This window comes from Anser brachyrhynchus, assembly GCF_964034855.1.
Source record: "Anser brachyrhynchus genome assembly, chromosome: 19".
Lineage (NCBI taxonomy): Eukaryota > Metazoa > Chordata > Aves > Anseriformes > Anatidae > Anser > Anser brachyrhynchus.
In genome coordinates this window covers 7,360,777-7,373,911 of record NC_137712.1, presented here as the reverse complement: position 1 = coordinate 7,373,911, position 13,135 = coordinate 7,360,777, and the positions used below count along the sequence as shown (strand labels likewise).

Below are 13,135 nucleotides of genomic sequence, written 5' to 3'. Positions count from 1 at the left end.
CTTTCTGCAATATTCTCAGTGGCACAGTGTCAGCATAAGCACAACTCGGTGTTAGGGACCTGGACTCAGACACTAATTTGAATTAGGAAATAAGAGTTGTGTGGTGTCACCTTGGCTCCCCACATTGTAAAATTTTTGTGCAATTAAGCAAAAGTGGCAGGCAAGAGTTGCACAGCTGAAATTTCTGGGGAATGAACTGAAGGTCAGGATGGAAACGCAGAGACAGACGGTTGTTTATGCTTCTTCTTTACAGTCAATTCTTAGTAAGCTGAATGTTCTTTATCGCCCTACAAACATCATTTTATTTTAATGTGTGATTCAATGCAACACCATTGTGTTAGATATATTGAATTGTCTCAGTTGTCAGTGACTTTTCATAGTATATAGGATACCATCTGTTGGCTTGATGCTTTTTTTTTTAAAGACATTTAATCTTTATTCACAACAGTCTTCTTATTTGTAATGCAAAGAATCTCTGTAGCCACTGAAATCATTGAAGACACTCAATCTTTTATTACACTGCTATGACACGCTAGCCATAATACCTTTTTCTCATATACAGCTTCCTTCTATGAACAATCAAAAACAGCAAAATGCTGCCACTATCTTTAAAGAAAGGCAGAATACAGATCATTCTACGGCTAGGACCTGAATGTTTCAGAGCAAAACGATCTTCTAGAACCAATTTCAGGAAGTTGTAGGGGTCAGTGTCCCTATTTTAGGCCACTTCAAGTGTTTGGCTAAAGATGCCAGTTTTGCAGCTGACATCTGTGGAAGCACTGCCAGCTGTTGGGAGAGAAACAGCCACACTTGTGATGTTAGGGCTAAAATAAAACTTTTATTAAACCATAACCGCTATGTTTTGAACAGTTCAAATAAGCATGTATATAAACAATTCAAAATGGAAGGTGCCAATATGGAGGGCAACTACCAAATTAAAATCCAGTCTTTTTGGAGGATTAAAATTTTATACTCCAAGGCAGTCCTCCACATAAAACATTCAAAAGCAACCACGAGGAAGTAAGGGTCTTATTCGCACACAAACACAAACAAAAAATCTACACATTTTGAGAACACTAACATGCCTCAAACAATAAGCACAAAACACTGCTACTTACCATACAGGAATTTCCTTTCCAGCTTCTCAAACAATAGAACGCTTTGATTCAGCTGCTCACGGAAGCCTTCAGCAACATAATAATCTACATCACTGGCTTGAAGCAGTTCCTCAAAAGCTTTAATAAGGCTCGTCAGATGTTGATGGTAAGTGACACAACCACCGTGGATCTCTTTAATTTGTTGGTGTTGAAAGGAAAGCTCTTGAGCTTGCGAATGAACTAATGAATCATATCTGAGAAAATGAAATTATCTTTGAAAGCAATTTTCTGACCATAAATAACATTTAAATATAAATAAAAAGTGAATTAAACTTATATTTCTAAGCTATAATTTTATGTGACTCAATTTTCTTTTAAAATGCTTTTACAGCCACAATGACAAATATATTGTCTCTAACTGTTGAGTTTTGTATTTATGGGCATAACTTGGGGGTTATTATCCTTCACTTAACTGCTTCATTTGTAAGTTGTGCAGAAACTAAAATGATGAACTTGTTTGTCTGCCTGGAAGTAACCTGGATGGCATGCAAAGGTGCCAAAGCAAAGCAAATAAGACTGAATACATGAAGAGAGTTTTTAAAATTACACGTATTTTTTCCTGTTTTTTTAAATTAGTATAAAAGATCAAATGGAGCTGTCCCTTCTGAAACTGTATATAGTGGCTGCCAGGAGCACAATATTGGACTTTCTGAGCTCATGGTTTCATCTAGTCTGACAAATCCTACATATCTCTGAAGGCTTATTGCCAGAAATGTGACCATGACAACTACTGTAGTGTCCAAACTCTTCTCCACAAGCTAGGGTATAAATTTCAATTCAGATCAATTGAATTTATTCTGCACTTGTGATTATAGACATCCCCTTTGTAATATAATTGTCCGTATCACACATCTTTTTACAGATTCATACATTAGTGGAAGGAGTGAAAAGGGAGAGAGGACCTGAAAAAGTGCACGGAGTCAAACAAAAGAATACATAAACAAAACGTATGGTGGTGTGGGTTGTTATGAAATTTTTATTGTCATTTGTATAGGACAAGATATGTAACTCATTTCTGGGTCTGTCACTTGTGACTCATGTTGTTGTCCTAGACAGTGGCCATAAAAACCTCACAGCGATCCATGCCACCTCATTGCTTAATTTACAGTCAGATCTCCCTTTGTAATATGACAGAGTTGTATTTTCAAGGTATGTAAATTTATATGCACTAGGTAGCAGGACTGTATTTTACGACAGTAATACTAAGAGATATACAATTGTCCGTGTTGCTGGTTGCTCAACATGTCCAAACATTTCTACTCAAGCATTCTGAAGAAAACCAATAGGATGAATCCCTTTCTATGTTATACCTTCCTGCCACTCTACTGGCCCTCAGGCAAATAACAACACTAAAGCCGGGGAAAAAAAAAGTTTTGTCTTATGAGACCACATTTTATGTCTGTGATTTGTACGTACGCTATCAGAAATGCTGCCCCCAGTCTTTCCATATGAAAAACAGGACTGATACTTTCTAGCCTCCCATAAATGACTTTCTAGCTTAGATGTTTATGCCATAAAGTTTCATTTATTAATTTCAATATATATCTACTTTCACATCCTTCAAAGGAGGCACTACAGCACACAACTGTAAAATAAATTATAAATAGTCTCAAATTCTTATTTTATACATAAAGTGTGGTCACACAAACAGAAGGGCTACCATAAATCTGTCAGCCAACTCCCCACAGAAATGTTTATAGCTTAAATGGGATGTTCCATTTTCTTATATTTGTCACCTGAAGAAAAAGGAAAAGCTGCAAAACTGCAAATATTCGATTAGCATGGTCATCCCAACCCATGGAATAACCTAAGGATATTTGACTTTGCTCGGAGAGGACATCTTGCAGCTAAGAGTTGTTGTGGGCCTGAGGTGTGGGGAGAGACACAGGAGTCTGGCATAGCACAGAGGATGTTATGAGCTTATCAGGAATAGTTCTGTACTAAGAGAAATAATATTTTGTACTTCAAGGCTTCTCTTAACTAAATGTTTCAGCTGCTTTATGTTAATGTTAGTGAAATTTATCCTTTACTGTTACACATTCGTCCATGAATAAAATTACCTTCATATTACCTTCCCATATTATTTGGTAGTGCTTTTTACAAAAAGGAACATGGAGCAATAACAACTTTACTCACTTGGATGGCAATGCTTCTCTCAGTTTATTTTGAAGACAATACACTTCATCAAGATGAACATCTGCAACTTGCTCTTTTTGAAGGCCTTCCTCATTTGCTGAGAGTAGTTCCCTAAGGTTTTGTGCTGTCCATGCATCAGGTACTTTTGAAGACTGTGAATTCCTATTTTCTGCATGGATCTCGTAACCCATAGGTTGATGTAAACTAGAAAATGGTTTGATTTCTTGCATAGCTGAATCTTGCACTTGCATAACATGCCCTTCCACGGGCAAGGCTGTGTCACTCAAAAATATGTTGGAAATACCACTCGATACAAGCTGGTCAGAGGTCTGTAAATGAAACACGAACATTTTGTACTTTTCGAGCTCAGACTTCATATCCTTAATTCTTTGTTTCAATTCTTCTTTATCATCTAGGACTTCACAGTCATCAAGTGCATCTGTACTTGTTACACTCAATTTAAGAGAACGCAGGCACTTGGAACCTGAATTTGCAGTAGCTGAGTCAATGTCCTCATGTTCCATTGAATAAAACTCTTCATTTATCTCTTTTAATGAGTGCTGGATATTCACATTGGTAATGTTATGATGATTTTCCATTTCTGAAAAACAGGAGGCTTGCGTGTGAATATTAATATTTATTTATCTGACATTCTGTTCTTAACAGCACTAGAATGAATTCATTTACTTCTATAATAACAGAATAAAAATGCAGAATAATTACGAACTGTACTATACTTGTTTTGGACCTTTCACCTCTTTCTGTGATTTGCCCATTAACTCAACTTGAACATCAAACACTTCAAACCCCTTACAAGCTTTCAAACAAGCAATATTTAAAATAAATCTGCTTTCTTTTCCGAAAAGATTGAAAATTACTTTTGCTATATTCAGTTCTGAATCAGAGACACCGACGAAGCCCCGTCCTTTCCAGCCACAAAAAAATGATAACCTTGAATGTAAGGCACCGAGATTTAAAAGTAGACTTTGTGACCTTATATGGCTCTTCCTAAAACTTCTAATTAAATATTCTTTTTCTTCTCACTTCAAAATCTATACAAAACCAATTGGAGCATAAAGTCAATGGAATTTTAAAAAGATTATCAACAAAATAGTAAAATTTGAAAAAGGGTCTTTAATAACTTATTTTTAAAATGTGTTCTAAAAATCTATACAAATGTTCAGTGTTAAAGGTTTTACTGGCATTCATCTGGCATGCATAGCACATCTCTTAGTTGACTTTGCCACTCCTAAGTAATGCAATCAACCCAGATTCAGACTAATAAAAGCTACATATTCCTACATATACTCTATGTTAATAGCTCTATGTATGTCGAGGGCTGTAAGTATCTAAGAAAATGGTATTTTCTGGTTACCAGTAAATTAAATTCTCGCCTTCTATTAGTTCTGCAAAAGATCACAGCTACTTAGAAACTCCCTTTTGGGAGTCATGCATTGATCTTGCAGACGTCTTAATACTTTCAAATCCCCTTGGTTTCTATGAAGAATTTGAATGCCCAGGTTCAAGTTCTAAATCAGTCCAAAATCTGACTCAGAGAAGTATGTCTGAGGGGACAGCTGTATATGAAGTTTCAAGACAAGCACAAGGACAAGACAAATCAAAACAAATATAGCCTAAAAGCAGGAAAAAAATGAAGCTGCAATACTGGAACATCAACATATTCAAAAATAAGTCTCGTTGATGTTCTCTGCGATACACAGATTGCTGCACACCATTATTTATGTCATTCCAAGGGTGACAGAATCACAGGACAGAAATGTTTCTCAGAAAACACTTATGTATGAATGCAAGAAGACACGGGGAATAAGAGAATGTGACATTAAGTTCATTAGCTTCTCTTCCTCCTTCTCTACCTGAAAGGCATAATCCCTTGACTTTGTAGCTGGTTGCTGCAGTAACACTGATGTCAAAGAAGGTTGTGGACTGAGAGGAAAAAGACTCAGATACTAGATGAACTCTTAAACTCTATAATCCTGATTTCATGCAAATGTTCCAGACAACAAAAGCAGGAAATAAAAATAGATATTAGGGAAGAAATGTTTATGATTAGAATATGGGTTACCGATTTTAATGAGACACTGTCCTTTAATCAAAGAAGGACTAATAAGCTCTCTGTGCATATATGTGTCCATACACACAAAGGGCACACACAGGGCATGATCCTGCAAACTAACTAACTGGCCTCAGTGACACTACCTTTAGAGTAAAAGTAATGATGTGACCAAAATTGGCCATATCCTCTGTATTCTGTAAACAACAGGTTAACGAGGTTATTCAAGCCCTCCCATAACTGACTAAAGGGTTATGTAGAAACACCTAATATACAGCACTAAGACTATTTACATTTTTGTTAAATGATTCCATTAGGTTTCAACCTAGTTGAACGCTTTCAAATAACTCAGATAAGCAAAATTCTGTCATTCAACTGATTCATTGCAATAGTTCTTAACTAGATGCAGAAGCATAAAGTAACAAACATATTTAATACAGAGAAGTGTTCAGAAGTGAGGACATTAGCAGTAGAGATCAGGGTTAGGCACACAACTCATTATTTTTACTGGTAACCAGACTCATAAATCCCCATGACCCTTCTGAAAGTATAACCCTTAAAAGACTAACTGGGATTCTTAGAGCGGTTAATCCATACCAGCTAAATAAGCAAGATTTAAAACTGACATATAGCAGCAAAGGAGACAATTGCCTGCAGTAAATTACAATTTTACACAACTTAGAGGACGCTAGAGTTTAAAATTTTATATATATATATATATATATACACACACACACAATTTAAATGCTCTACCTTGACGGTTTTGCTGATTTTTGTCCATCAGATATTCATTCTTGACCCCTGTATCCAATTCAATGTCTTGCAAGTCAGCCTGGGCCCCACTATTGTCCAGTTTGATCAATGAGGCGACTGCAGAATAGCAGGGGGGAAAACAGAAGGCAGTATGTGAATAGAAAAAAAAAATCAAGTGGAGATAGTTAAAAACAAATTTAAAAAAAAAATCACAACCCACACACAAACCTGATTCTCTGATAATTTAGAACAGGAAAATCATTTAAGGAGCAACTATTGAGAATGTAATACAAACATTACTGGTGGTATGAAATGGTGTTTTCACGTTTTTAAAAATACTCAAACTACAAGGATGTGAATAGCATCCTACCAACAAATGAAGACAAACATTTGCAAGTCCCCTTTGTAATATAACAGCTAATCATTCATAGTGTATTTTTAAATGTCTCGTGTTAAACTTAGAGAAAAGGCTAAACAGTTCATCCAATACTATAACTGATTACAGACTTCTGCAAACTTCCATTGCATTAAGTCTCAGAATTACTGTCTGTAGTACAAGTGTTATCCACTGCAGAGTAAAGAAACCAGTACGAAAAGGAAATCTCAGGACTTTAGTACTAACAGATTTGGGTAATTTCAGGATACAATTCAAAAGCACTTTCCCTCTCAGAGTTCTCCATGGATTTTGCACCTACCAAAACTAACTGCTACAGTCCAATCAACTTCAGTATGTACCACTGAGTCATGCCATATCTTTCTCACACCATGATAATGTTATCATTAACATCAAAACCTCTGCAACTTCTGCTTTTGACAGTAGCTCACTTGGTGCTTGATTTAATCTTACTTCTTATATTTAACACCTTCTCTGTCCCTCATCTGTCTTTTACATCTCTACCCAGTTTTTAGTCTTACTGCCAAATGAATTTTTTTAACCACTCCAAATCTTTATACGATACCCATTGTACTCTGCCTTACAAATCTGTCATACGTTGCTGATCCAGATACTTTGTCAACAAGTAAATTTAAATTAACTCAGCTGCACTGGAAACAGACTCAGATGACTTGACCGATCAGTGGAATATTGGAAAATCTTGTTTATGCAGCATAAACAAACAGGGCATTTTTATACTCTCCTGTCTCCGTTACTGTTTTCATTAGGCTTGGAATCCTATAAAGGAAATTTTTCATTTACCTGAACATTGACGTATGTGTGTGCATGTGTGGGCACCTTCCCAGACTGTCATTTATTATATACATTATACCATGCATACAAGGGACTTTCTATTCCATACAAAGCTGTTACACATTTTAGCAGCAAAGATAAATTTAACTAAAAGAAAAAAACTACAGTGTTTTCTATATAGTCATCTATATATTATTTGCCAACCCAACAAATATTAAGAATAAGCAGCATTGTATATGTAAAAGTGATCTGTTTTTACTTTCTACAAGAAAAGAATACACTATTTCAAGCAGCATTACAAGTTATTATGTCTGCTCTTTAAACGCAATTGTTTATCTACCTCTCACTAATGTGCTCTCCTCTGCAGGCTCTTCTTCAAGGTTTTCAGTTACCGACTCGCTCAATAGTAACCCTCCATTTGTTTGTGCTTGGAATTGTTTGTTTTGTACTTCACATGCTTTCAGATCTTCATAAGGTAGCCTCGTATGATGCTGTAGTTGTGAATCTGATTTCTGCTCACGAAGTTTCAAAGTCACATTTCCTAGTGGTCTGGATGATCTTAGGAGTACAGGCAGACGGGACTTCTTGGGCAGGAAAGCAGAATCAGTCTGAAAAAGGTATTGAATAAAATGAGAGGTTGGCAGGTGGGAATGTAGCAGTCACGTAAAGGAAGTATAAGCTAGTATTCCAGGAAAAATAAAGATTCAGTCAACTGTCACATAAAATAGTAAGACTGCAATACCCTTGCAACATGGAAAACTTACATTCAGTGAGCCTATGCCACTGGTTCAATTTTCTGAGTGCTGCTTATGCATCCACAACCACCCAGTGAGTGGCTTCCAGTCCATGAAGCAAGGCAGCAAAATCACCATCAACTAAGCAAAGGATTTTAATCAGTAGGTGTATTAGCTAACCCTGACTTTTTATAGGCATTAGGAAAATAGTTTATTACCTAAACTGACTTTTCTAACTACTTCCCACTCTCATGAGTTGTATCGTATCTCACAACCCAGGAAATGTTTCCCTTAAATCCTTTTTTTTAATATTAAAAAAAAATAAGGATCTTTCTAATTTTTCCTAAATTTCTGAACATGCTTCCTTTCTTCCTCTCTTTCCATCCAACAGGCACTACTTCAAACCAGCCCTTTGATACCTTTGAGCAAATGAACATAGCTTTGCATCAGCTGCAGAGGAAATTTGCTCTACCATAGAGAAATTTTTTATGAACAAAAATAGTTCATATTAAAAATAGTTAATATTACCAATACACTCTATGCATTGCTGCTGCAGGATTCCCATCTCCTACTGTAACAAACATTACATCATTGGAGTTGGGAGGAGAAGCTACATTTTTTAGTGGAAATCACTACATGTTAGCCCCTCACCTCTTGAAGACTCCACACAAAATAAATGTGTCCTTGTTTAAACCACAGAGCATAAAGTAGTGCTATCTCCAAAAAGATAAAAACATACAATATGCTGATGAGAGTTATAGAACGCTATGTAATAATAATAAAAAACAATAATGGCATGTTCAAATAGATTTAGTTTATTTCTTTCGCCATTCATTTGCTCCACCAGTGTTTTAAGTCCTGTAATTTCTTTTACCACCCAATGTATTCTGAAATACTTTTTCACATTCATTTCTTAGCAATTATAGTCTTTATACAATTTAAAATAATAAAAAGCAAGTTCCATTTTCCTAATGATATACTCAATTCGTTTTGTACATAAATGAATACAATATCATTTGGAAGCTGAAAAATAAATCCAGTTGAGATGAACTTCCTGGTAGTTTTACTAAAATGCACAAATAATGTTGAACAATTTCCACCTGTCTCAGGGCTGTTGCATATACATACATATCACCCAGATTACTTAAGGTCCAGTTCAGCAGGCTATATGAAATTATTTATAAAAGCCATTCAGAAATATCAGATACACTGGATTAGACCAAACAAGAAGACTCTTAAACTGCATTGAGGTTGCAACTCATAAAAGTAGAGAGGCATCTGGAACATGATGAACCAAAACAGTATACTGAAACTTAATGAAAACAGGAATTTGAAAAAAAGATTTCAGTGACCAGAATTGCAGAAAGAACTCTTGGTATTCCCCATGGAGGGCAGACAGGCCTCTGCTTGCCTTCAGAGATTGTCCTTCGTTCCTGAGAGGTGAGACCAGCAAATCAAAGACATCACTCATGCTTTTAAGCAAGTCATCACAAGCAGATCTTAATTAATAGGCCAGCTAGGATCTCAAAACCCAGTCCCTACTATCCATCTTTATTATTCCTCATTTCCACCTGCCCTCATCTCTTCATCTGTTCCTGAAGCCAGCTGCCCGGGATAGAACAAGGCAAACAGATCCACTCCTTTCTGCCTCAAAAGGGCTTGGTCAGACTAGCCAAGGCATCCTAAAGACGTGGGCACAGCTCTCACAGCAGCCTGCCTGCCAAACACAACTGACCAAATACCCAATACCCTAAGAATGCTAACAATAGCCTAAGAACATTTCCATTATCATTGTCTTTCTTTCCTAAACACTTTTTTTTTTTGTTAAAGATCGAAAATTTACCACCAATAGGGAAAGCTCAAAAGAAGGTAACTGAATCTCTGCTAGCAAGTGAAGATGCCCCGATAGAGTTTGATTACATGTAAGCTGATTGGTGAAGCAAGACGTTGCTTTTGTGAGTTACTCGGATTTTGATTTCTCAGGTGTATCACAACCTATTCCTAAGATTGGCAAGAATTCCCTAGGGTGTTTTCCAGGGAAAACCATGCATGCCAAAATCTTTTCCTTAAAATCCCATATGGAGATGCTTATTCCAGTACAGACAACATCTCGTGGTTTAAAAGCACCTTCCTTTAATGAAATGGAGAGAATAAGAACAAGCTGGAACATAAATCGCTAGCTCTCAGAAATCTCTTGATCACTAAAGTCATGGAAACCATTCCTGCAGTAGGTGCTACAAGATTCTCTATTAGAAGTGCACAAAGTCAAAAGCAAGATTCTCCTTTGTCTCCCCTGCAAGAGCTAAGATCTTCAAAGAGTTTTCAACTTAGCTTCTATAACTGCTACTGAAACAATGCACATGAACTCTTTAGGAGGCACTATTGTTCCATCTCTTTGTTTAGGATCAGAGGCTGCCTGCCTTCAGAAGGCTTGAAAACTGAACTGGCATAAGCAAATTAAGTAAGTCTGTATTCACAAAGCAGACTCTGTGCACCTAGTTTTCAAACCAAATATGAAGAACTGCCCCCACAGTTTTACACAGCGCTACTGGTCATACTTCTGTAAGAGCAAGACACAATGCTAAGATGTTAATAAAAGCACAGAATTAAGATTCGAGTTTGTTGAAATCTACCATTAAGTCTTCACCAGCATGCTCTGAGACATTATGGACATCTTCAATTTTCTAGACCCCATTTGCCTCTTAGTTCTGCACTTTATGACCATTTGAACATAGATATAAGGCTGTATAGAATCAGGCTGCTATGCTATAAACTTTCTCTCTTTTCCAAATAGCTAATAATATTCACTAGTATCTAGTCCCAGTGAGGAATGAAACTCAATTAATTAATGGTCTAAGGCATACTGAAGTGCATGATGAAAAGATTCAAATATTAAGAACAATTATCTTAAATATATTTGGCATATATCTCTTCTCCTAATTTTAAACATTACACAAAAGCAAGATTTAATATTAGAAATGAAACATACTTTTCTCTTTTGTACATCTATCCCCTCAGTACTAAAAAGAGAATCTTAAATAAACTTACTTCATTTGTTCTCCTTGAAAAAAAAATTCTTTCATGCTGCTCACCCTTCTTAAACACATTTTCCTGCTGATGTTCTCTTTCTGCATTTAATCTTGAATATTTTGTTTTTTCTTCTGAGGCTCCTTTTTTGCCTTCATGTTTCAATCTCATGACATTACCCTCTAAAGTCATTGTTTGTGTAGCTGCATCTTTCAATTCCACTTTCAACAACTCAATATCCTTATTAATCTGTGGCGTTGCATCTGGATAAAGCTTCTCTTTCCCATCAAAAGTTGATTTCAATTCTACTTGCTGCTTTAAGAATTTATTGACCTGCTTGAAATGTTTGAGTTCAGCTCTTAGTTGAATAATCATTTGCCTAAGATCTTTTTCATCCTTTTTCTCAGTATCTTCACTTGAACATTCTTGCTCAGTTGTGTTCAGATGATCTAACAGTTCATTTACAATTTTCATTTGTTCTTGTCTGCTATACTCAGGAAGGAGGAAAGAAAAGGCATGAATTTTTATTTTTATTTAAGCAAACAAGAACACCTTCTAAGAAACACTTTTGCAGTGTCTTGACATACTTGAGATTCCCAGGAGACTCTTTTATTCACTAATGAATTACTCACTAATGAACAGAGGTTTTGAAACATTTTCACAGCGTGAGTTATAACACAAATTATCTCATCAATGTTTTTCTCGAATTCATGACCATATATGCTCTATAACCCCTTTCCTCATCCACAAACAGTTAGTAAACCTCTGGTAGCTAAATCAATTGCTTACGTAACAGTAATATAAGAAACAGGAATGGGTTTTCAAACCATTTTACTTTCTGATTGAAATACCTTAAAAATAAAATTCCCACCAAAACACGGGAGACTCTAGATGTTGAGTTTTGCTGAAATGTGTCCCTTCATGTATTTCTAATGTAACATAGAAGTTGGAAACTGAGAAAGCAGCCAAAAGCCTGCAAAAACAGCTCACTACAGACCAACAAACTGCCTCACAGATAACCAGGGGTCCATCAACAACTGTTTAGAAAGCAATGTTTTAAGTGAAACTGAAGCCAAATAAGAGGCACTTAAGGCATAAGCAAGTCCTCAAATTCTACAGATGATTTCATGTGTCCAATAAAGAGCAGTTTGTGCCGCTAAACATATAAACCAGCATTTAAAACAACTGTATTTATACAGTTAGCATTTGAAGTTGTAGAAACTAACTAGGCTTTTTATGTCTTTGTCTGGCATCTAATGTCATTAGTGAGAATTGTTACCCGAAGCACAGGCTCATCACCAGTCAGTCAGGACATTTATACTTGGATATAGAAAAGATTACACACTAAAATGCTAAAGATGATGGTGGTGAAATCACTCATTTGCAGACTTTTAAGTAATGTTAACAAATAAAACAATGTTATCTGTTCATCTTCTAAGAGCAACATCCCCTCATTTGTCATTAAATAGTCCTTTGGCAACTAAGTCCATTTATGCCTCTTGGAGAGTTTTAGATAGTAATGTAAAAACACAGAATTGCTTGAGTAAAGTCAACTGCAGCGCATCCTGAACCCAGAACAGGATTTGAGTTGTGTAACTCCAGAGGACATTCTGCTACCAGCACTGCTGAGCCCTCTGTATGTGGAAGGTCATTCCCATTGCTCTTCAGAAAGCACTGTGGTGTGGCTAGCTGAAGGAACAACACTAATGGGCACTGGAAAAAAGTCCCCTCATACTGTATATAGGCTTAGAACATGGAAAGAACAAAAAGAAAAATGAGAGTGATCTCCAGCAAAGCTGTAATTCAGTTTTCAACCTGGAGATTAAGTGGTTTAAAAGCATGAAACTGGGGGGGGGGGAAGTAATGATGATGTGTTTTTTTTTCTGTACAACTTCTTTCTTGGTATTGTCCAGATCCTACAGAAACGAGCATTTTGCCTGGGAATGGATTACATTGTAGCGTAGCGCCTGTGCACACACATACAAAACATTTGTTAAACTGGATTCAAAACTGACCTAAGTACTTACAACATGGTTCATCTCAGCAGCCCTACAAGTGGTTTACACTGGAA

General features: G+C 36.3%; 1 protein-coding gene across 1 annotated transcript in view; it reads right to left on the bottom strand.

The window, feature by feature from the left end:
* The window catches only part of CDK5RAP2 (CDK5 regulatory subunit associated protein 2), an 80,323-nt gene that overhangs the window by 21,308 nt on the left and 45,880 nt on the right, over positions 1–13,135 (bottom strand). Inside the window, 5 exon segments of the mRNA XM_080562511.1 lie at positions 1,119–1,351; positions 3,294–3,894; positions 6,118–6,234; positions 7,644–7,911; positions 11,086–11,551. Coding sequence (XP_080418637.1) covers positions 1,119–1,351; positions 3,294–3,894; positions 6,118–6,234; positions 7,644–7,911; positions 11,086–11,551 — 1,685 coding nt within the window.